The following is a 25,467-nucleotide window of genomic DNA, read 5'->3' on the forward strand; positions in this document are numbered from 1 at the left end:
TAAAGACATGTTTCATCTAAAGTCATAGGAAATAGACTTGTTAATCCAACATGCACAACCCAGTGGTTGCAAGTAAAACAATAATTAGATATATTCAATGGCTGGGTATGGGTCATTTTAACCAATCTTGTACTGGTTTTGCTCATTGAACATTTAGCTTGCTTGACGAGCTACATGCTAGCTTAGCAGGTTCACATTGTTGTCTCAATATATTTTTATTAGAAGAGAAAAGATTTCCATTGGAACTTGAGTTCAACGCCTTACCCTCTCCGCCTTCCTGGTACTTTTCTCTACATCGAAGACATTGAATTCTCAGCAGACTAATACATCTTAAAGAATCTTAAAGACATGTTTCATCTAAAGTCATAGGAAATAGACTCATAGGAAATAGATCTGTTAATCCAACATGCACAATCCAGTGGTTGCGAGTAAAACAATAATTAGATATATTCAATGGCTGGGTATGGGTCATTTTAACCAATCTTGTACTGGTTTTGCTCATTGAACATTTAGCTTGCTTGACGAGCTACATGCTAGCTTAGCAGGTTCACATTGTTGTCTCAATATATTTTTATTTGGATGAATGTATATATTTAAATGGTATGTTTATACCAGGAGTGGGGTTTGAACCCACAAGGACTGATGTCCATTGGAACTTGAGTCCAACGCCTTAACCACTCGGCCATCCTGGCACTTTTCTCTTCATCGAAGGCGCTAAATTCTCAGCAGACTAATACATCTTAAAGAATCTTAAAGACATGTTTCATCTAAAGTCATAGGAAATAGACTTGTTAATCCAACATGCACAACCCAGTGGTTGCAAGTAAAACAATAATTAGATATATTCAATGGCTGGGTATGGGTAATTTTAACCAATCTTGTACTGGTTTTGCTCATTGAACATTTAGCTTGCTTGACGAGCTACATGCTAGCTTAGCAGGTTCACATTGTTGTCTCAATATATTTTTATTAGAAGAGAAAAGATTTCCATTGGAACTTGAGTCCAACGCCTTACCCTCTCGGCCTTCCTGGTACTTTTCTCTACATCGAAGGCACTGAATTCTCAGCAGACTAATACATCTTAAAGAATCTTAAAGACATGTTTCATCTAAAGTCATAGGAAATAGACTCATAGGAAATAGATTTGTTAATCCAACATGCACAATCCAGTGGTTGCGAGTAAAACAATAATTAGATATAGTCAATGGCTGGGTATGGGTAATTTTAACCAATCTTTTTCTGGTTTTGCTCATTGAACATTTAGCTTGCTTGATGCGCTACATGCTAGCTTAGCAGATTCACATTGTTTTCTCAATATATTTTTATTAGGATGAATTTATACATTGTTGGGTTTTAAAGCCCAAAGGGCGCTGTGATAGTCTTTCAATTGAATCCAGTAAACTTCTAGTTGATCAAGATACTTATTTATTTAAAGTGATGATGACAGCATTTCAAAAAATACCCTCAGCCGAGGACACTTTCACACACCAAGTCCACAGTCCGAATCAATAAAGAGCCAGTTAGCTGTCTGTTGGTAAAAGTAAAAGTGGTACAAAAACATCATAAACATTTTGCTATATTCTCTACAGAAGGGTGTCGTCGTCCCTCATTGGTCCATGTTGCCGCGGTTATGCCCCTTGGTGGGCCGTCTTGTTGTGGCGAGATGGAGGTAGACCTGAAACTTCTTGAAGAGAACCTACAGTGCTTCACATTCATAACTAATATAGTGCTCATTATACATTTGTGCAGAAATACATGTTGTGCAATAATTAATTTGATTGAGGTGGACGAGTACATGTGATAATCATTAAATGTGACACAATACAATCAGGAGTTTATTTACTTCACAATATTTAAATGGTATGTTTATACCAGGAGTGGGGTTTGAACCCACGAGGACTGTTGTCCATTGGAACTTGAGTCCAACGCCTTACCCTCTCGGCCTTCCTGGTACTTTTCTCTACATCGAAGGCACTGAATTCTCAGCAGACTAATACATCTTAAAGAATCTTAAAGACATGTTTCATCTAAAGTCATAGGAAATAGACTCATAGGAAATAGATCTGTTAATCCAATATGCACAATCCAGTGGTTGCGAGTAAAAAAATAATTAGATATATTCAATGGCTGGGTATGGGTAATTTTAACCAATCTTGTACTGGTTTTGCTCATCGACCATTTAGCTTGCTTGACGAGCTAGCTTAGCAGATTCACATTGTTTTCTCAACATATTTTTATTTGGATGAATTTATATATTTAAATGGTATGTTTATACCAGGAGTGGGGTTCGAACCCACGAGGACTGATGTCCATTGGAACTTGAGTCCAACGCCTTAACCACTCGGCCATCCTGGTACTTTTCTCTACATCGAAGGCGCTAAATTCTCAGCAGACTAATACATCTTAAAGAATCTTAAAGACATGTTTCATCTAAAGTCATAGGAAATAGACTTGTTAATCCAACATGCACAACCCAGTGGTTGCAAGTAAAACAATAATTAGATATATTCAATGGCTGGGTATGGGTCATTTTAACCAATCTTGTACTGGTTTTGCTCATTGAACATTTAGCTTGCTTGACGAGCTACATGCTAGCTTAGCAGGTTCACATTGTTGTCTCAATATATTTTTATTAGAAGAGAAAAGATTTCCATTGGAACTTGAGTTCAACGCCTTACCCTCTCCGCCTTCCTGGTACTTTTCTCTACATCGAAGACATTGAATTCTCAGCAGACTAATACATCTTAAAGAATCTTAAAGACATGTTTCATCTAAAGTCATAGGAAATAGACTCATAGGAAATAGATCTGTTAATCCAACATGCACAATCCAGTGGTTGCGAGTAAAACAATAATTAGATATATTCAATGGCTGGGTATGGGTCATTTTAACCAATCTTGTACTGGTTTTGCTCATTGAACATTTAGCTTGCTTGACGAGCTACATGCTAGCTTAGCAGGTTCACATTGTTGTCTCAATATATTTTTATTTGGATGAATGTATATATTTAAATGGTATGTTTATACCAGGAGTGGGGTTTGAACCCACGAGGACTGATGTCCATCGGAACTTGAGTCCAACACCTTAACCACTCGGCCATCCTGGTACTTTTCTCCTCATCGAAGGCGCTGAATTCTCAGCAGACTAATACATCTTAAAGAATCTTAAAGACATGTTTTATCTAAAGTCATAGGAAATAGACTTGTTAATCCAACATGCACAACCCAGTGGTTGCGAGTAAAACAATAATTAGATATATTGAATGGCTGGGTATGGGTCATTTTAACAAATCTTTTACTGGTTTTGCTCGTTGAACATTTAGCTTACTTGACGAGCTACATGCTAGCTTAGCAGATTCACATTGTTTTCTCAATATATTTTTATTTGGATGAATTTAATCTATTTAAATGGTATGTGTATACCAGGAGTGGGGTTTGAACCCACGAGGACTGATGTCCATTGGAACTTGAGTCCAACGCCTTACCCTCTCGGCCTTCCTGGTACTTTTCTCTACATCGAAGGCACTGAATTCTCAGCAGACTAATACATCTTAAAGAATCTTAAAGACATGTTTCATCTAAAGTCATAGGAAATAGACTCGTTAATCCAACATGCACAACCCAGTGGCTGCGAGGCTGTGAGTAACACAATAATTAATTATTGGATATATTAAATGGCTAGGGTTGGGTATGGGTAATTTTAACAAAACCTGTTCCAGTTCTGCTCATCAAACACAGTAGCTTGTTTGAAGAGCTACATTCTAGTTTAGCAGATTCACATTGTTTTCTCAGAAGTCTGTTATTATGATAATTAGATATATTTAATTTACAGGAGCTGAGTTTAAAGGACTGAAGTCGATTGGAATTTAAGTCCAACATCTGAACCACTCTGCCATCATGGTTAATCCAATTCAGTGAATTCTCAGCAGATTAATAAATCGGCACTTTTTACGTCTTAGTTCCCAAGCAGAAAGTCATAGGAAGGATTTCAATAAATCCTGTTCCGGTTTTGCTCATCGAACATGTAGCTTGCTTGACGAGTTATGAAAGACAGTAAATTCTTAGTAAAACAGACTAATACATTGGCACATTTTATATCTTGCTCTAACAGAATATACTCTAACATTAAATACAATCAGCCAGCTGCCCGATCGTGTCACTGATCGCAAAAGTAATTCAAATAATTTTCCAGACCTTGATTGATGAGCGACGTACTGACTTGAGAAGAAAACCTGCAAAATATTAGTCAACTTTTTTGTATACAGGGTCTTCTTGGTGAGAGAGGTGAGCTGGGACCTCCAGGAGAAGCTGGTCTAATGGTAAGATCCAATTTTATTTAACAGTAGGTCTATCTACAATATGCATTTATCCAGCGTAAATGACAGTTAAAGGATGTGAAAGCATGAAATATGAGGTGCCAGTTAATGAAATCAAATTATTATGCCAGATGTAACAACATCAAGCCAGATGCACATTACATATTTAATTATAGTCTCTAATGAAGTGTTTGAAGTGAGTAAGATAATTACTGTACAAGTGTTGAAATTTGCTGCTGCTTATTGTCCAACCAGGGGGAGCCAGGACTACCAGGCACCGGCGGACTGGTTGGGCCACTAGGACCAAAGGTCAGTGCAGACTGTAGCTTTGGGAGACCAGGTGGGAGACACATACACGACATGTCCCAACATATGTGTACATCCAGACATTACACTGGTTGATTGTTTGGAGCATGTCATTCCAAAACTGTAGAGATGTATTCTGTATGTTGCTATAACAACCTCCACTCTTCTGGTAAAACCTTCTACTATATGTCGGAACCTTGTTGCAGGGATTCGCTCCTCGATATCCTTTGATAAGGCCTGGCTAGGCTTGTTCAGACAGAAAATTAAGTTAATTTCTACCGCATACAAATTTGACTGCTGGACTGTTTATGAAGTTTGGGGTTATCCGCCCCAAACAGCTACAGATGTTAGATGTAGTTAGTCAGCAGCATTGACTGCGTGCGTGTGGCGATCGGCTGTGTGTAGGTTACATGCGACAGCTCAGACACTCAGTGATCTCAGAGCTGATCAGTAACTTTTCTCCTTTTCCCTCTCATCTCTGTACATTTATGAAGTAGATTTATAAAGACCTGGGATAAGTGTGCATTTTTCACTCAAGTTGAAACATGTGTGTGGAGAAAGGCTCTCACTGTAGGCTGCCTTTAGCACATTTGCATCTTTTTGTGCCACTTGCCACTCCTAGGCAACCATTCATTCTGTTTTTGAACATCCACTTTTCAGAGAGGTGAAACTCCTGAGATGAATAAAGACATTTAGATCAAGTTCAGAGAAAAATAAAGTTCAAAGCAGATTTGATCCTTACTTACTACACATGACAGTGAGCCAGCAAGCACTATACCGAACCATGGAACTGGCTCAGCGAATGGGATGCAGTCATTTTAAATGTTATCCATTACACCTGTGCTTTTCCCGCTATAACAAGCCAAACTGTGTGCAATGAAAAAGATCTAGCCTATTGATCTTCATTACTTTAGCTTTTTAACATGTGACATGTCTGCAAGAATCTAAATTTGTGCACTCAAGACAATGAAACAATGAAACGCTTTGATGCAGTAACTTCATTGCCTTATTGCCTGTAATGCATAGTGTGGCCTTTAATCTGTTTCGGTAGCCACACTGTGGGATCTTAAAGCCATGAAGGTACCAAGTAAAAGCTGTTGCACAGAGAGTCATCAAGAAATTCAACTTTTTTCAAAAAGATCATTAAAATGTTATGCGTGAGTTATTTTATTTGAAATTTAATTTATAAACAAAAGTTGCCTACTCTCTTGATTGTCTCTTAATATAGCCTACCTATCAATATTTTAAAGTTCAATAAACACATAACATTTGATGGGAATTTCTCCCATTTGTCCGGGACATTGAAATCTTCTAGGACACGCAGGCCGGCACCAATTTTTTTTTATAACAAAAACCCTGGCTTGCGGTCTACTTTCCACTTCTGCCAGTTAATTAAATTAACACCGCTGCAGGAGCTCAGGCCTTATTCTTATTGTATATGGGATGTTCCCTTGTGGTAACTTGAAAAGAACAAGTCGCTAAATGAAAGAGCACATGTACACATCTGCAAGCATGTGAGCACGCCCACCAGCTACAAGTGTGCTATGCTATTTTGAGTCTTCTCTGAACTCCTTTTGAGTGTTCTACCAGTTTGACTCACAGCCACCCTGCTCAGTAATTTGGGACTCTTCTTGTTATCATAATAAACTACTTTCCCAGAGAATCTGGAAGTGCTCTGCACCAACTGGAGGGTGGTGGTACACAGGGAGCTGAAACAGCACAGACTTGGTGCCCATGTGGAGATTTCTGGAGGGGCTGGGGTGTGTGGTAAATGTGTCTAGGAAAAACAGTAAGCAGTTAACTGTACAGTTACTTTTGAAGAACACAAACACCATCCAACTGCTAACCAAATGCTACCAAATATGTTCTCTGTCTTTATCCATCCAACCATTCAAGTAATTACTTTGTATTTGTTCAATACATTTTAAGAAAAACATAATGGCGCCCTTATTATTTTATTTTAATCAACATATGTACAAAACTAAAACTACTTGACTAAGGTAATATAAAGATGTTTGTACTCTCCCTGCATATAAACATTCTAAAATGCTGTTTGCATTACTGTATGTGTATATACGTATGGTGGGACACGGAAGGTCAGGGACACAGAGGAAGCTGACTCACGACATGGACAGTGAGGTAGAACTGGTAGTCAAAGTTATCAGCAGTGAGCAGCTACTGTCAGACTCTGTGTCTTTGTTGGAAGAACAGGAAGTCTGAGCTTTGACTGCCAATAGAAGCACATTTATGTCCCTTTTGAGAGAGTCACTATGTGGGTTCCTGTGTTGTAACTCAGCTAGTTCTTCTCCGAAAATCTCTCAGGTGCGTGTGTGTCTCTTGGGGAGTATCAGTACATAGCCATAGCCCTGTCTATCCTGGTTAACGTTATTCTTCTCCTAAGAGAAATAAGTGGCTCTTTAGCTGCTAAATGCTCCACTATGTTCACCAACAAGTCTCTAGCTGTCTCTGTTTGCTGCTGGGAAGGTAGTGTGTGTATCATCAGCTTTATCAGAGTTTATATAACACTGAAAACAGCTGCCTGCTGCTGCTGGGAACAGCACTGATGAGAGTGATAACAGTGAACCAAAACAATAATGTTGTGGTCCGTAAAAACCTAAACAGTGAGCTAAAAGATGCTTAAACAATCTGAAACGCTGAAAATGTATCTCGTAATTTGATCCGTTATTAATATAAAATAAAAATGTGTCTTTTTTTGCTCCTTTTTACACCATACAATATAGTATGGACTTAAAAAAAGTGTGCACAACTGTGTGGTCAACATTTTACCACCAAAGGTTTGGTTCAGTGTTAATACCTTGTTCAGGATCTCTTTTATGATTGCTTTCTGTTAAGATTCAATACACAAGACTTACATTCGACTCCATAAGACCTGCCAGATGGTTAATTTATCACACATTTCTGGAGCAATCTAGCGTTGACCTGATCTGAGTTACATCACAAATGCCACAAGACCAACAAACAGAATTTCTTCCTGCATCGTCAGGGAACATTGAGCGTCCTAATGATTAACAGGAAACAGCCTGCTTTTAACAGAACACAGCAACGTGGGCTGTAAGGAGGACTAATTGCTTGTGAAGTGTAATGTTGCAGTTAAAAGGTCACAGTTTAAATGCAGACGTTTCCCGCATTGCCTTCCGATTGAAGGCTTTAATCTGTGAGATGAAATTACTCTTAACTGCCAGAGTTAATAGAGATTGCTGGATTTATGTCTCCAGGTGTGGTGTTATTGACCTACATTTAGTATTACATTCACAGCAGACACTTCATACCATGTTGGATGAGACATTTTAATCACTGATTTAATCTCTCTGTCATGCTTTCCCTGTTATGGCACAATGCAAATCATATTGCTTGAGATGTTTCCCCTTCCTTGACCAAACTGCTCAGTTTTAAATCACTGAAGAAAACATATGGAGTATTTTGGGTGCACATGTTAGCTTTTCTCAAATATTTGTTGAAGACTTTATTTTGGAGCAGTCTGAATATACACCTGAATACCACAGGTGACCTGAGAGCGTCACACAAGGCTAACAAGGCTTCAATTCAACTCTAGCACAAGAAATCAGTTGAAATCAGTAGTTATGTCTTTCTAAAGTCACAGTGAAGTAAATTTGTAGTATTTTAGGCTTGATAAAAAAGCAACATGCTGATCAATTAGCTGCGTTAAAAGACTTCCACAGCTGTGTTAGTGAATGTGAGTATTTGTCAGGTTCTGTTGTCTGGTGGTGATATGGCACAGGGCTGTACATGGATTTCTTTGACTGATCTCAGTATTGACTGTCCTAACACTTAAAAAATAAAAAATACAGCAGGGTCTAACAGTTGCTTTTGTTAATTGCCCAGGAGAATGATTTCAGATAAAAACAGCCCCATATGAAATAAATTAGTCGTTCTTCGTTGCAACTATTCATTTCTGGATTTATTTCTGTTTTTTTCATAAGATTTAAGGCACTCAAAGAAGCTTTTTATAATGAATATAAGTCCAAAACCACAAGATACTATCAGGGCCATAACCAAGATTTGATTCAAGTCGTTCAAAAAGAAAGACCGTAAACACTATCTCATAATCCACAACTTGTAATTTTGTCCCGAAATATTGCCTAGATTTTCTTCACCATGAAGACTATTACTATGTATGTAACCTGTGAGTCAGGGCCACAGTTACAGTTGCATTTGAGGACACTGAGGTCATGGCCTTGGTATTGTTTCTGGGAATTTGGGGATTTTAATGACCTGAGGAGAAGTTTAAATTATCCAGCTGGAGATTTATATGAATGAATTACTCTGAGAAAGTTTTTTTTTGTCCTGGCTACAGCCTTGCTATTATTCTGTTATTTTTAATATCACAGATGTCTTGTGACAGTGTTGTGAAAATTGTCTCATCAGAATTTGGCACGTAATACTGCTGTGTAAGCCCAGCATTGTGCCAGTTCCCATACAACTGCCAGGGAGAGAACACCCTATCATGGTAAAGTAATAAAAAAAAGAAATCCAGATGTTATCCGAGAACCAAATTAGCTTGCCGTGTGGTCACCGCCTGAGGAAACATCTTCCATTGACTGTAACTCATTTATGTCCACCCATCCATGACAGCTCCATTGAATGTTAATGAGGCCTAAACTTAGATATACTGTATAAGGCTTAAGGCTGTCAGCATGGTCTTTAATCACACACTCCCACACACATAAAACTACCCTCTTTCAGCAACATACTATACACCAACTTTGAATTTCAATTTTGGATTTGATGTTTCACACTCAAGTGAAACAAGTTAAAAAATATAAAATGTGTGGTGGGTGTAGGTCTCTTATTATCAGACACTGAGTTTCCTACACCCAAAATTATGGATTTTCAGATGCAGCTGTGTGAGGTTTCCATGTCACAGAGATATGCAGATACTGTATATCACACATTTCTTCCCTATAATTACTAGTACTATAACTGTTACCTGTTAGAAGACAAGACCTGTTCAAAATGGGAATTCTATACAAATCAGAGGGAAGCAACTGGGTTTATTTTCAACTCTTGTGCTTGTAATTTAGTAGTAAGTTCAGAGACCTCCTAACTACATACAGTATGTAAGCTCCAGCTTCTCCAGCCTACAGGCTGTTAGACTTTCAAATCAGTTGTTCGCCACAAATACAGATCTACATAACCCCCCGGGGGTCATGGGGTTGAAGGAAAAATAATTAATGGTAAACACATTAATAAACTGAATGTTCACTTGAGCAACAGATACAAAAATTGTGAGGGAAAGATGTATTGGAAGTATGGAGCACTAAGTCTGAAATCTATGAGACTTAAAATGTCTGTTTCACAATCAGAATAAAAGTAGGATATTTTATTTGAAACAGTTTTAAAATCATGTAATGTGATTTGGTATTTTGTAGCATGGCAGACAGACATGAACAGGAAATGTGCAAAGCTTTTTATAAGCAGCTTTTTTTCAGCACTGTATGGGTACTGTTTCCAAACTGTCAAAATGAGCATACGCCAGGTTTGCTTTACATGTCATCATTAATATAATTATTATAGCAAAAAAGCAAGCTGGGAATAGTACTTTGAATTTAAAACTATTCTTTGTGGAACACCGAACAAGTTCACTTTTCTACAAACACAGACTGCTGCCATCAGAATAATTTGAAAGGTGCTATAGTCTCATACAAGTTTTACACAGTGTGAACATTAAGTAGTCAGTTTGTTGCATACACTAAAACATTACATTGAAGCTTGGATGTTGTGCTTTTTTTTTGCATTTGTATTTGCAAAAAATATTCTTATGAATAGAGATGCAAAGTGGGAGGTTGAGGTTCAGGTAGAGTTTAGTTAGTTTATGTGAGTTTACAAACACTTGTTGATTTCCAAAGAAAACTTATAATTGCATAGCTAATTGAATAAACAGAAAAGATCGAAATCAGGAATCGGGTTTGAATACCCAAAGGAAGAAATATCTATTTCATATTTTTTGGTTTCATGATGGTGCCCCCTAGTTTTGCATTAATTTATTGCATATTATTTAAATATAAACTGCTAACATCAGTTTTCAGGCTAGATAGCTAATTAGCTGCTAAGCTGCAGCATATTAAACAGCATGTAAACGTACCTGCACAGGTCACTTCGGTCTGGTTAGATGCGGGTCTGGTCCTTACTTAGTTTGTTTTCTTTGTCTCTCATTCCCCTCCTGGGGCTCAGCCTGCAAGCTGCTGCCAATGAAACGTAGACAGGGACATGCCACTCCAGGTTGCTAAGACGAAAAGGAGCATATAAACATATTGACATTATTTTTGACTATTAAAAGGATGACTAAATGTGTTTTCAGTTGGACTTTTACGTGGTCCTACTATCAGTAACCTTACATTGTCTACGCAGAAAATAAACAGGCCTTTTACTTTAAACAACTGGATGCCAAAAATAAGATCTATCTCCAGAACAATACATTTAACTGAAGATATTTAATAGCTATACCATCACTCATTAAACTATTTAATGAGGTGATTAATCATGGTGATTATGGATGGATTATGGATCCCTTGACACATACTGACCCCTCAACCCTAAACACACACACAGGATACAATATTTATATGGTAGAGTGCACAGACATGCTTTCTGTGATAGGGACATCATTTGAGGTTAGAATTAATCAACCTTGCTGCCAGTCTAGTTTTCTGTCATGGAGGATGGACTGTTGGTACTGTAGCAGTTGGCATTTATTATAATGGTTCTATAGGCTGGAAAGAAGCATGGTATAACAAGTATGAGGGGCAAAAATATATGGTCTAAATCAGGGGTGCCCAAAAGGTTGAGGGTAGTGCGGGTAGATCGCGCACCGTTAAAAATAAATAAATAAATAAATATATATATTCCCCCAACGGAACCCTGTGCCCCGTGAAATTCAAAGTTTTTTTCTTTTTTCTTGCCTTGCGCATTCACATTCCCTCCTCCCTCCTCCCCTCTGTTTCGCTCCTACACACACACACACACACACGTGCAGTCAGAGACAGAGCGGAGGAAAGGAGAGGAGAGAACTACGCACCAATTCTTTTTTTGCTTCGCGCATACACATCCCCACCAGGAAAGGAGAGGAGTGAACTAAAAATATTCCGCGCACCCCTGAAAAACGTTGAAAACCCCTGTTCTAAATAGTCTGTTGATATAAGCTTTTAATTTCAGTGCAGCAACTGAAACATTTGCATCACTTGACCATTTATCGAAAATGGCGCAAACAAAAGGCTTGAGAACAAGATTTTAGATACTTGACACATTTTCTCAGTGCAGTAACATCTTGTAATGTAATGGTTTTAATACCCTGCATATTAACTCAAGACATGTACAATACATATCCCTGTGTATGAAGAGGGACTTATTTCTCAGAAAGCCACATCATCCAGCTCCTCCAGTGCATTCCTAAAGTGTTCCCAGTTCAGATGGGATAAGTAATCCCGACTAAGCCATTTTATTTTAAAGAGCTCATAATACCCTATAGAGTGGTGCAGGAATGAGTCCTAAAACCCCAAAATGCATTTTAGCACTTTCGATTCCCTCGTCTCAAAGTCAATTGTCTTTTTGAATGGGTCTGCCCCGGGGCCTCTTCCCCTGTTAGATGTGCCTGAAAACTGTAAGGGGAGATGTCCAGGAGGAATTCTTGTCAGATGCCTGAAGTACCGCAACTGGATCTTTTCTCTCTCGCTCTCTCTCTCTCTCTCTCTCTCTCTCTCTCTCTCTCTCCCCCCCATGTTTTCTTTCTGTCCCTGCTATCTATATTCCTGCTGCTTACGCCGCACCACTTGGCCTCTCGATCTTGTGTTCCATCGTACTGTCAAACCCCTGACATACTTGAACTCCTTCAGTTGGGGCAGTAACTGAGCAATAATTTTTTTTAGTTTGATCCTCTGATATAAAAGGATCTGGTCAGACATATTCTGCTAGCTGTTTTTATCTGTAATTTACTTTTTTATTTAATCCCCTATCAGACTTCATTGACGTGTAGTTAGGCTCAAAGACGTCAAGCAGTCGTAGTCTTTAACAAGAACTTTAACACGATGTGGCAGGATGAAGTAGCAGGTTAGTCTGCTCATGGATTGGACCGATCACTGTGCACTTGTCTATTTTCTCTTGTTCTACGCATCCAGAAATTTATGTCATCTTGTCATTTATTGGGCCGTGGTGGGCGTCTTGGCTGTGTAATTATGAGGTCTGCTGCTCTTGTGGGTTTATGTGCGTAGTGCGGGAAGACACTTCAAAAGAAAACAGACGCAGTGGAGAGTTAATTCAGTTGTTTCCTCAATGCCAACATGCAGAGCTCTGCACTTAAATATATGTTGGTGGGATCTGGTAATTTCTGTGTCTGCAGAGACCTCGAACAGAAAGAAAGTGTTTTAATCCTCATGGTGTCATACTTGAAGCCCTGCAGAGCACTGAACCAGAACTATAGTTACACCACAAGATGAAGCCCGTTTAAGATGAAGACCAGGTTCAACAAGAGCAGGTCCAAAGTGGGGAACACCAAGTCAAGAGCTATTCAACTTCAATTACCTCTCAGGTTTTTATTTTAGATGAACTAAATAAAAGACATTTTAGGACACAGACAGGCCTTTATATTACACACTTGTCTAAAAATGTTGTGACATGATCCTTTTTTATCCATTATGGAAATTCACAGAATTGCTTTTATTTGATCATATAAAGCTATTTAAAGTTGCCCATGTGGAGAAAGCCTGTCTGTCAAAAATGTTTAAGCAACTAGGGCTCTATTTTCTGAACCCAGGACAGATCACAGTCAAGTGCACTCCGCCCAGTGTGACGGGGGCCAAATGCCCTTTTGGTAATTTTGTGGCCAGGCACCTGTGGTGCACACGGATATTATCATATATTATAGGTGGCCGTGTTAGACGCTGTGACAATCATCCAATCACATTCACTGCTTGTATCCCCTTTAACCATAGGGGTCTCTTCATCATGGAACACAAACAGTTTTTCTCAGAGATTTATTGTTGTGTGGGATCTGCACAGTTTTACATACTGAACATGCAGTATACAGCATACATGAATACATAACTCTTTTTAACTTCAATTCACATATTTAGAATGTTTTCACGTTTTCTTTTTTATGTTTTCTGTGCATAAAAGTGCATAATTCTACTTAGGTACAGGTAGAGTAAGAGGTACAGCCACATTACACTAATTCTTCACTGTTTGCCTGAGCTTATCTTTGATGTCTATCTTTGATTGTTCAAGATGTGGAATTGGAGTATGAAACCGAATCCCCCAGACTGTAATTGAACTGGGAACAAATCCCATGTGCAGACCCAAACCAGCAATACATCTATCCTACTAACAAGTATTATGTGTGTATCCAAATCCTGATACATCTTATTTCTCTGCGCCATATTGCCATACTGAGCCACATTGTTATCCAAATACTAACAATTAAAACACTCAATTAGCCACACTTTTGCAGAGAGGGACATGTTCCTTCATTATCATGAACAGTAGTTTATTTTTAATCTTAAAGAAAACTTACAAGAGCACCAAATGTGTATTAAAGTGCAGCTGAAAATAATACCTTATAATTGCATACATTTGTGAGCCATTTATAAAATATTTATGCTTCAGTAGGAACTAGTGGGTTTGGGGGTTGAGAGCCACAGACAGTGTAGGGTAGTCGAAAAGTATTGAGAGATGGATAAAGGCATCGTTTCTCACGGGATTTACTGACAAAATAAAACAATTGTGGCCTTTAACAACTAGGCCACTGGCCCTAAAATGTCAGATTTATTTATGGGTCTACAAAACACATTACATCCAAGCGATAAGATGATAGAGTGAGAACTCTAACATGATCCCAAGATGTTAAAGCAAGACAAACTCAAGCCATGTTGCATAATTAACACCGTACAAAGATGACTATGTTCAACAAAAGACAAAACTGCAACAACATTTAATTGACGACTCAAATATAACGTGAAGTAAAGACGGTGTTTATGACTTTTGATGCCACAAAAGCCATGTAAAGTGGTGTGTGTGTGTGTTGGGACGCTACAACATCAGGTTTAATATATGCAGAGAATATCATGTAATTTAACAAATGAAGGGCTTGCAGAACCAGAATACATTTTACAGCTTGTTTTACATGTTCATTCTCAGTGGCAATGTATTACCGCAGTACACACTGGAACATGTTCACTTGCGTCATAATACGATCAACAAACATAGTTAAACAATATAGAGAGGTCTGAGAGGAAGACCAAGAAGTGGATTTTGGTGTCTTACGGATGGTAAAAAACTTGTGTTGTGGCTTAAAATGTGTTTGTATGCTGTTGTTCATTTTTGTTTTAACAAGCTCCCGCCTCACTGCTAGATGTCTGACCACAGGACTAGCCTGCTGTTCATACGTCAGTATCACTGCCACAGATAAACTCATGACACCGCATATCCAAACAATTCACTTATACTGTATGCAAGTAGCACAGATAGATGACTTTTTCCTGTGTGCGACTTACACAAGAACAAAATTTTACAGGGAAACAAGCAAAATTAGCAAACTTTGTAATGCAGTGTGTGAATCTAAACCAATGCAATCCAGTGCACTGGTATGTTTTTACATAGTCAAATAGACAAATATTGCATTCTGTTTTACATTTAAAATCAGTCTATCTCTATTGCACAATTGCAGATTTGAGATGTTTTGTCACGCAACCTATCCCAGGTTAAAAAATGTCCGTCACATGATCTTTACTGACCCAATGTAGAAAATTGTTGCACGTATTTCAAATGCAAAATAATTTCATTAACAATTATGTCTCTCATTGCAACTGACTGACTTTTTTTTAGATTATAGTCAACTTTATTTTCATTGCAGTACAAGTACAACAAACTGCAGTAAAGTGCAGAGTAATTGACACATGTATAGTGGTTTAGTAGGTATGAATATGCTAAAATTCAGTGACTGTGGCTCAGGAGGGAGAGTGGTTGTCCAGTGGTTCAATCCCCTGCAATCAGCATGTTGAAGTATCCTTGTTGGGCAAGATACTGAACACCAATTGCTCCCGATGGCATGGCCAACGGTGTGTGAGTGTGTGTGAATGGTTATCCCTACTGACGAGCTGATGTGCACCTTGTATGGTAGCCACTGACTCTGTACGAATGTGTGTGAATGAGTGAATGCAGACATGTGTTGTAAAGCGCTTTGACTGATTGCAAAGATTGGAAATGTACATTTACGCAACTTAAATTACAGTATGTATGTATGTATGTATGTATGAACTGTATGTAATAATAAGGATAAAATATATACAGTATTAACATTATGAACAGTGTGTAATAAATACTCTAATCTAGATACAGTATGTACAAGTAAACGTATAAAGTATATAGTACAGATGTTAGTACAAGTAATGACAATAGTAAAACATTATATACAGAGTACACAGGAGGTATGATATGAACACACTACAGCTCCAGTACAAGTATGCACAAGAATACACTATACTGTATGTAAGAGTGTATATGTGCAGTAAATAATTTAACTAACTAACTAGTTAATTCACTCCCTTGTTCACAAGCCAGAATCATTAATGTTTCTTCGCTTTACAACATGCTGACTTCTATAATTTATGTGAAGTACATCCTATTTTACATGTGTATTCTTTTAATTCTATCCTCTATTCAGTTGTGCGGTCTTTCACAGGAATATGTATTCAAGTGAGAATGCTCTGATACTGTAATGTTATCCTGTGGAACTCATCACAGCACCACTTGTAAGGTGAAAGGTCATGTCGGTTGTGTCCTCAGGGGGAGAATGGAGTCAGCGGTGCAGCTGGAGCTCCAGGCGCCTTGGTGAGTTGATACTGATTATATGTAATATACCAATGTAAACATGTGATATCTGTCAATTGTCAAGAGTGCAGCTATTTGATATTGAAGTTACAGCACTACTCTGTCATGAATAATCATGACAGATCAGACAAGTCAGAAAAATGTACAAAAATGTGTTATTACAGGTTTTGGAGCTAAATTAACAAAGTGCTCAGTGTAATAGCTGCTGGTGAATGCAGAGACTGCTTACAAAACATAATTCATGTTAACTCAGCATATAACAAGCGACTCATTTTTAAATAGTCTCATAAAGATTTGAAGGAAAGAGTAATCAGGATATAAACATGAGAGCTTGGATTCATTGCAGCTTTTACACACTGCTCTGTGCTAGTAAACTCACTGCCCACACACACACATACACACACTCACACGAATGGGCTGTCCTTTGTGTCTGTCAGGCTTGATTAACTGCACAAAGAAATTAATTAATCTGGCAAAAAGTTCTATCTATCAAAAACCAATTAGCAGTCCATGCTTTCTTATTATGTGTTATTGACTATATTTCCGTTGGAACCATTCATACCAGAAGCACAAAAATTCAATTAAACCTGACAGAAAAAAAACATTGACCTTAGTTTTCATAGAAAAATGTCCTATTTGAATATTCTATGATAGAAAAACACATTTGTCATAACTGTTGAAGGCCATTACAGGCCATTGGAAACACCATCATATTAAAAGGGCTGTGGAACAGTTTTACATTTCAAGGTCAATTTAATGTTATGCCATGTTTATACACTAAATGTTCACACTTTCACGTCTTGTGTCTGTAAGTGTCAGACTGGTTAACTCATCACTATCGCACCCCTACAACCACACACTCTTAAAGGAGGCAGTGTGTAAATACAGCACAAATACAGATATGCACATTATATACACACACAAAAAAAACTGTGGGGCTTGTTTTTCCTGTTATTGCTAATTACACAGCCTTCAGTACTGATATCCAGACACTGGATGTTGGTTGCACACACTGTACAAAATACACTGGGCACACATCCAGACTTTAGCAGACAGCATTGCGTGCAGAGCAGCTCAGCACTGCATCTCAAAACCAAACCCTCCCTTCCTAATCAGGCTGAAGTTTACACGGAACGCTCGGAAACAAAAACTGTGAATGCAGATTGTAAATATTTTTACTATATTACTTTGTCCCACTTGTTATTGCCTTGTAACTTTAACTGTCTCCATGTTCATTTCAGGGTGTTTGATTATCACACAAACAGGCAAACAATGCTTACATGTATCTGGTTGGAAAAGGCATCCTCGAATGAAGCAAAGCTGAAAATATATGAGCAAACATTATAATATAATAATAACAAACACCATATTTTGGATTTTTTTATTGAAATGTCAGACTAAAGGCTCGGCTACATCAGCATTTAAAACAGTCTCTGTGTTTAAAATAACTTCCTATTCACTCATTCAGCAGTGCATTAAGGACACTACTTTTTTTAAATTCCATTTGGGTGTTTTTGGGTGGCACTATACAGCCTTAAAAGATTCCCACTCAAAATTCTGAACAGTAAGAACAGTGCACTACATAGTAAATAAAGAGAGACTTAATTTGCATTCCTTCAAAGGTCAGCACTGTCAAGTCAGATTGAAATTAATCAACGGTACAAATTCACATCAGAGTTCTGTAAATGTGCAATCACAGATTTTGATGAAGCCTTCAAAATGAATTGATTTTGTCTGAAAGTGCACCAACAGTGTTGTCAGTCCAAATAGCTTTACAAGCTTCTCATCCTTTGCTGCTTCTTCAATTCCAGTTTCAACTAATGATCAATTTGACACACCATTGTTAAATTTGGCAAAGTTTGCTACCATGTTATTTATTGGACTGGAAACAAGCTTAGTCCTCCGCTTGAAGCTCGGTGATGTAGTTTATAATTGTGTGGCTAGCCTGCTGGCTAACCAGATAGTAAGTTAACACAGTTAATTTAGTATTTGTATAAACTGGTGGGTTATATAAAAGCCATAATGAAAGCTTCCTTCTATAAACATATTTTACTACTTTGGTTCTGTTTTGTGAATTGTTTTCGGCTTCATGGCATTTGGTATTACTGTTAATATGGTATTTTCTTAAGACATTAGTCCAAAAGTGATTGACAGTTGTTGTTCAGTCCAAAATTTCAAGTCCTCTGAGTGTTTTTCTCCTCTGCCTCATCTGGCCTCACAGTTTAAATCCACAGACTTGCGGGTATGCTGATGAGAGATGGATGAGTAAGACAAATGTTACGATGCAGGGCCCGATTATTTGTTATCATCGTGATCGGTGCTCATGTTTTCACGACGGATGCATTTCATATTTCAAGTATCACTTGGAGACCTTGTCCTTGGTATCTAAAAAGCCACAGAACCTGATCCAGTGTTAACAGTTTAGTTTGAATCACAGTGATCCACACTGAAATCTGATAATGATTCCACATCACCTTACTGCACAACCTTAACCATTTGGATTAAATTAGAATAGTCTATTTTGCTGTTCTGACATTAAAATGTGACATAGACTGACATTATTGTACAAACAGGTAGACTGGGAGAGGAAGACAGAGAGTCTTGGTGGTGTTAGAGAAAAAGCCCCGATGTTGTCACTGAAGTCAAGCCACCATGTCAGACACCCACTGATATCCGGAACTATCAGAGTTATTTAAACCCAGAGGATTAAACTTCATGTATTTTATCACATACACACACACAGCAAGCTTATCTGTAGTGGAATCATCAGTGCAGATTCACATAGTCTGGATCCAAAGCCCTTTGATCCTCCAGCATGATACCTTTGCATTATCATGGCAGGTAGGGAGTTTTAAACAGAGACACTTTTCCAAAGTCTTTAACTATTCCTAGATCATAGTCTGACATCTGTTAGATAATGAATTACATGACAGGACTTAGCTTAATGTTACCCCTATTCATATTTACTTATATCAGTACCATCTCCTGTGTTTCCAAATTTTGGGAATCTACTTGTCAAGAGGCAAAAAAAGTAACAGAGACTTCTCTTTTACATTGGTGCACATAATTTGACATTTCCATACATTTTTTATGAGGATTTTGATTTTGAAAAGAAAGAACTTAAAATGAACACCGAAAAACCTTATAAAGTTGATATACCAAATGTATTAGCAAACAGTTGCTTATTTACACATCCAGCAGACGCAGAGCAAAATTGATATTTAGTCGTGTTTCCGGCAACCTGGCAAATACTATGGCGAAAATGTTTAAGTCCTGAGGGAAATATCGGTCTTTTTAGCCAATACATGCTCTATTATGTCTGCTGTTTGGTGCTGGACAGGTAGTTTACAGTGTATTTACCAGCTGCAGTTGGAAATGAGTGTAATGAGAACATGACAGCTTATTCTTTACTTCAGAAAGTGCGGTTTACAAAGCAATCTCCGTACATGGTCCACTTACGCTCTTGCTCTGGAGCTTTCAACCATATCCCACTGTCTTCATTAACTAAATGCAAGTGGACCTTGAGGTGAGATTGTTTTGTCAATTGCTGTTCAGGGGTAGAGCATAGACTGTTAACCTCAATTTTAAGGCCAACATTGATGAGAATACCAAAAAGAGCTAAGAATAATGGAAAGCTTGAACATCTACAGTACAGTTCTATGGCAACTGAGCAAACATGACTGTGTAATGTGAAAGCTCCAGAACAAGGTAGGTGGACCTTGTGGAAGATGGCAATCATAGCTATATTCTTCTAGTATGGGCAGTGTGTGCATCCAGCAGAGTATCAGTGAAAGCTTGACGTGACATCATGTAATCTTGCCAAACCATCAATTTTCTTGTCCACAGGGCATCCAGGGACCTCCTGGTGATGTTGGCTCAAAGGGACCTCAGGTAAAATGTGACCTTAAAGTAACTTAAAATCAATCCCATCAGTTGCTTATTTTCTGTTTTCTTGAACGTCTTTTTAGGGAGAGGGAGGCTTGCCTGGGCCACAAGGACCACCTGGAATAAACGGAATACTGGTTGGTACAACATAATCACTCTTTCAGTTTTCTTCAAGATGCTGAAATGTTTCATGATGATTCTCAGTATTGGTACCTCATTTGTTGCAACACAATTGCTGCAAAGGTTCACGTCCCTTGTTGCTTCGTAAGTGTAGCATGTACCTATGCATTAAGGTTTCAGTATGCTTCAAACAAAGTGCTCTTCAGATCATCTAACAGCATCTGAAACCCTCTTTCTGAATGAGGAAAGTAACTTTCCTAAACAGACAATCATGCCCACTTGAAGCAGCAATTGGCCAGGTGTAGAAATCAGGCATGGGCTCTTTAAATTGTTCGCTACTTCTTTCACCTTTTTGTGTTTACAACCAAAAGAACACCATGAACTCCTTCTAGCAAGAAAGTGTTTGCCACTACCTCCATTTGCCTAATTCTTTGTTAGAGTCTAAAAAGATGCGCACAAGACACAGAATGCTTGGAGAGAGATAGGGGAGGCAGTTGGATGCAGTCAGAAGAAGGCCTTGTGCTTCACCTTCACTTGTGAACATTCAGATATAGCTACAAACACTTGTGCTCTACGACGGGATTAGACATCCTTCAAACTTGTTTGTTGGAAGCATATTGAGGCCTTTACTCTTCACGCAGATGTCTCTGAGTATCCTCCTCGGCAACAGTAGAGTTAGCAATGACACTGACTACAGTATATAGGGAATGTGGCATTCCAAATAAATCGAGAGTAAACAAGAAGAAAATCCCCTCCCCAAAGAATACTTGAATAATTAAAGGCTATTGAGTATTGCCCCAATTGGAGGGTGAAGGAAGGACATTTGGTCAAATTTGACCTCATCCAAGAAACCTAGAAGAGGCCCATACAGTCAGCCTACTTGCCACAAGGGATCATGATACAGATTTGACTTCCAGTCCATGTCTACTTGGCCCACATTTAATCCCTCTGGGATCCACACATTTATAGCACATTCACACATATAACACATGTTAACTAAAAGTGAGTAACAGGGTCCTTTGTTTCCACATTTGTCTTTGAGCAATGCAGTCTTATCTAATAGACTACAATTCACATTACTGTCTCTGCAGTGGGCTCATATTGAGATCATTAATTTAGCCCAGGCACCATATGAGTCCATTTGATTTACTTAGCAATGCCATTAAGGTAGTGATTGGCTGTTAATTTAGAACCACAGTCTGATGAGTGTGTGTGGGTTTACGGCTGTACACACAGTCAGGGTGCCCTTCTGGTAAACAAGATCACACAGGCCAGATGCAATTAAAGCAGAGCATGGTGAATACACAGACCTCCTTAGTGATCGTTGGATGGTATGTTTTATTTAGCTCTGCTGCACTCTTGTGGTCAAAGTGAGACAGTAGAGATAGACGGAGTGAAGAGCAAACAGAGCGGACACTGAATGGAAAGACATTTAACATGCAATAATGGACACATTTGCATTGTAAAAACCTGTTTAGAGGACTTTGTGGACGATCGTGTCAACATAGAAATAAGAAAATTAACCAGTATATTTCCTGTATCCATGAAACTTAAATGGATTTAATACAGATTCCATCAGTTCAAATGTGGTCTTTTATGGACTGTGAAAAAGAAACAGCTAAAAGCTGGTTTAGCCTGCTTCACCTTTCCACAACCACAAGCTTCATAGTTTAGTCTTCACCCCCCTCTTTCTATTCCTGTCAGTGGAACAGAACACTGCTGTGACGTTATGCCTGCAGTGGGTCTCTGACATATCTGACACACACATACACACACACACCCACACACACACACACACACACACACACATACACACGCACATACAGTCAGGAGGAGGAAGTAGGGCGAGCCTCCCTTTGTATCTAGGCAACTACATATAATAACACATAAACGTCAAACTAATTGTCAGTTGACCCAGCCAACAGCAATCAAATTTGGCATTTCAAATGTGCATACTCCTTGTTTGGCTCCTTACCAATCAATAGACATTAAATGGTGTGTTTCTTATTGCTTAAAATTATGTATTTAATTTTCCTATATTGTCACAATCACCGTGTCTCAGCGGCAAACTATCAAATTTAGTATTGGATTGTGTTACTCTGATACTTTCATGAACTGAAAGGGCTTAATGTGGAAAAATATATTACACTAACGTAATTGATGTTCACTAAAACCCTCCCCCGAGCAGTGATTCCCCAATCATAGCTTAGCAACCGTAACTTGGCACGGTAAGTCATTTGCTTCATCTTAAATTCACGGCTGATTTATACCAGGTAAAGTCTTCATAAGGAAGACATCTATTCAGTGTGTGGGTGCCTTTTAGCAGACACAACAGGTACAACATTGGTTTATGCATACACTACTCTATGACATTATAGCAATATTACATTTAGAATTGGGATGATCATCATATTACGAGCCTCGTAGGACCTGAATTAACAAATATACCTATTTGTGCGATAATATTACATTTATAATGAGTGTCCATATTTTGTTATTTTGGTTATAGGCTCATATTACCTGATGTTCCCTCACAGTCATATATAATATAGATGTATTAGTTTGTGTGTGTTTCTGGTGCAGGCATGTGGGAAGATATTGGTACAGCAGAAAGCTTTGTTGAAAATGCAAACTTGTGTGTGTTTGTGTGGACTTGCATACGTTTGAGTGTGTGTGTGTGTATGTGTGTGTGTGTGTGTGTGTGTGTGTGTGTGTGTGTGTGTGTGTGTGTGTGTGTGCGTGAGTGGACCTGAGCCATCTCATTTCTTCCTCACTGCCTCCTGACTAAGCCGTCACGCACTCTGTCACATTCAGCCCAAAGCACTGTGCCTGTCTCTTTCATCTCATTTTCTCTCTCTCTCTCATTCCCTTCCTCTCTTGTCCTTCCCCTCCCCTCCCTCCCCTTTTTTCTTCTCTCCCCCAATATTTCTCTCCGTCCAGGGAATCCAGGGGCCTCGGGGGCCGCCCGGAGTGATCGGCCAAGATGGTCTCAAGGTCTGTGTGTTGAACGTTATAATTAGTTATTATGTTAATGGCCTGCTGCTCCCCAGCCACTTGGCTATTCTCAGCCTGTTCTAATGCTGTACCCTCCCTCCCTGTTCTCTTGATGTTCCCGTAGAGAAAATTGCATTTTGCTGAGAGGGAGGCAACTTGTTTAGAATCAAATTTCAGGTGTTTCTGAATATGTGATAAATGCTATTCTGCCAAGTACAGTCCATATTTGGACTCTCGGTTTGTATGGTATTTCTCCCCTTCAAAGAGTGAGTTTAAGTCTTCACTCTTTTAGACATTTATGCAATGTGAGAATTTACAATATTTTACTTAATTAGGGGGCTAGTTACAGATTCAAGGGGTGTTCCAGTGATTTGTTTGCCTTTTTGTAAAGTTGGGGGATTTGCAAGAGGCGAACATATGAGACTTAAAAGAAAAAAACAAGACATAAAAAGCTGCAAAAATGACAAGTAAACTATCCTTTATTGGCAAAATCAGTAGAGTGCCCCTTTTTGCAAAGACCAGCACAAGAGGCATTTTCATATTTCCCTGACCTAGAAATGCACATTTCCTGTCCCTTTGGACTTTTTATACTCAGCGCAGCATACACGACACAAAGATGGAAGGAGAATGATGGGACTTTCATGGATATGAAGGTGAACATGTGCTCTTTGACAGTGTGCTGAGAACGAGCACCAGCAGAATGGCAGCTGATAATGAATCAGTCAGTAAGCACACATAAATAGATGAAGACACCTGTATGGGAACTTCCCTATCAGCTGATTAAATCCCCACAGAAGTCTGAAGGCTTTGTTCCATCTATAGCAAATAATTGCAGGTGGAACACGCAACATATGAAGAGCACAGCATTATTACACACAAGGATCCACTGTGGTTACCTTTATTAAATCATGCATAACCAAGATCAGGCTGCTGCTGTTTAAATTATAACTGCAATAGATAAATAGTTATGTATACATGATCATTATGAAGAACTGTTGATATAATCAGTTTGAGAGACATTTGCTGAACAGTGGCCACTGTGGCCACATGTGGCAATAACATTACACAAAATGGCAGAAAACATTGTTATGACATATAACTCCAGTTAATTTATCTCCCAGCTACTGGAAAATTAGCAGTTTACATATCAAATATAAAGTATAAGGAGCTTATACAATTATTATAACAGTATATAGGTACATTTACCCAACAGTATATAAGTAGCCTATGTATAATCCTTACATAATCCTTTTTTGACTGCTTACAAGTTAATGTTTCAGCAATAATATCCAACGATACAAGTATAATAATATCTTTCTCTAAATAGATCCACTTTTATTGCTTAACTCATACTTTTCTACATTTTGCTGATAATACTTCTGTACTTTTACATACATAAAAAAGGAATGACTTGTGATTGGCACAGCTGTTTAACAGGGATGAGACCAGTCATGTGACTCGCTGAGAGGATAATGATTAATCACCACATACTGTGATTTATATTCCACTTCAGACAACCTTTTGTGCATGCTGTGCTGCAGCCGCACTCTAATATGCTCTCACTGAACTGTGTGCTGGTCGTTGTGCTCGTTAAAATAGAGTCCTACGATTTGTGTTAAGGATTAGATTTAGGATTGAGCGTAGTCAACATAAAGCCCTCAGAAGTATTGTCAGACAAATTTGGTGTGTGTTTGTTTTCTTTAGGGGAAGTGTGGAGAGCCAGGGGTCATTGGTCCTGTTGGTCCGCCAGGCCAGAAGGTGAGTGGACCAGCGGATTATCGGCCAGATTTTTTTTTTCCTTTAACCTCTGTCTTCACTGCTTACCAACACTGCATGCTCTTTCTGTTTTGTTTTTGTCTTTATGTCTGCCTCTTTGTATTTTCTGTAATAAAACAGACATTTTATTTATTCACACATTAGATAATTACAAGCATTACAGGGGCGAACTGCATTTAGGCTCTGTCCAAAGTAAAAAAAAAATCTACAGA

General features: G+C 38.5%; 1 protein-coding gene and 5 non-coding genes across 6 annotated transcripts in view; 1 reads left to right on the plus strand and 5 right to left on the minus strand.

The window, feature by feature from the left end:
- Nucleotides 1-25,467, plus strand: part of LOC115025740 (collagen alpha-1(XXI) chain) — a 78,175-nt gene that overhangs the window by 38,029 nt on the left and 14,679 nt on the right. Inside the window, exons 16-22 of the mRNA XM_029458196.1 lie at nucleotides 4,265-4,318; nucleotides 4,571-4,624; nucleotides 16,436-16,480; nucleotides 20,327-20,371; nucleotides 20,449-20,502; nucleotides 23,426-23,479; nucleotides 25,184-25,237. Of these exons, the coding sequence (XP_029314056.1) occupies nucleotides 4,265-4,318; nucleotides 4,571-4,624; nucleotides 16,436-16,480; nucleotides 20,327-20,371; nucleotides 20,449-20,502; nucleotides 23,426-23,479; nucleotides 25,184-25,237 (360 nt within the window). The remainder of the gene's footprint in view (nucleotides 1-4,264; nucleotides 4,319-4,570; nucleotides 4,625-16,435; nucleotides 16,481-20,326; nucleotides 20,372-20,448; nucleotides 20,503-23,425; nucleotides 23,480-25,183; nucleotides 25,238-25,467) is intronic.
- Nucleotides 610-692, minus strand: trnal-caa (transfer RNA leucine (anticodon CAA)). The gene has a single exon. It is a non-coding gene; the product is annotated as a tRNA-Leu (tRNA).
- trnal-caa (transfer RNA leucine (anticodon CAA)) lies at nucleotides 1,870-1,952 on the minus strand. Its single transcript has one exon. It is a non-coding gene; the product is annotated as a tRNA-Leu (tRNA).
- trnal-caa (transfer RNA leucine (anticodon CAA)) lies at nucleotides 2,273-2,355 on the minus strand. The gene has a single exon. It is a non-coding gene; the product is annotated as a tRNA-Leu (tRNA).
- trnal-caa (transfer RNA leucine (anticodon CAA)) lies at nucleotides 3,024-3,106 on the minus strand. Its single transcript has one exon. It is a non-coding gene; the product is annotated as a tRNA-Leu (tRNA).
- trnal-caa (transfer RNA leucine (anticodon CAA)) lies at nucleotides 3,420-3,502 on the minus strand. The gene has a single exon. It is a non-coding gene; the product is annotated as a tRNA-Leu (tRNA).

The sequence above is a fragment of the Cottoperca gobio genome, chromosome 20, assembly GCF_900634415.1.
Source record: "Cottoperca gobio chromosome 20, fCotGob3.1, whole genome shotgun sequence".
NCBI classification, from domain to species: domain Eukaryota; kingdom Metazoa; phylum Chordata; class Actinopteri; order Perciformes; family Bovichtidae; genus Cottoperca; species Cottoperca gobio.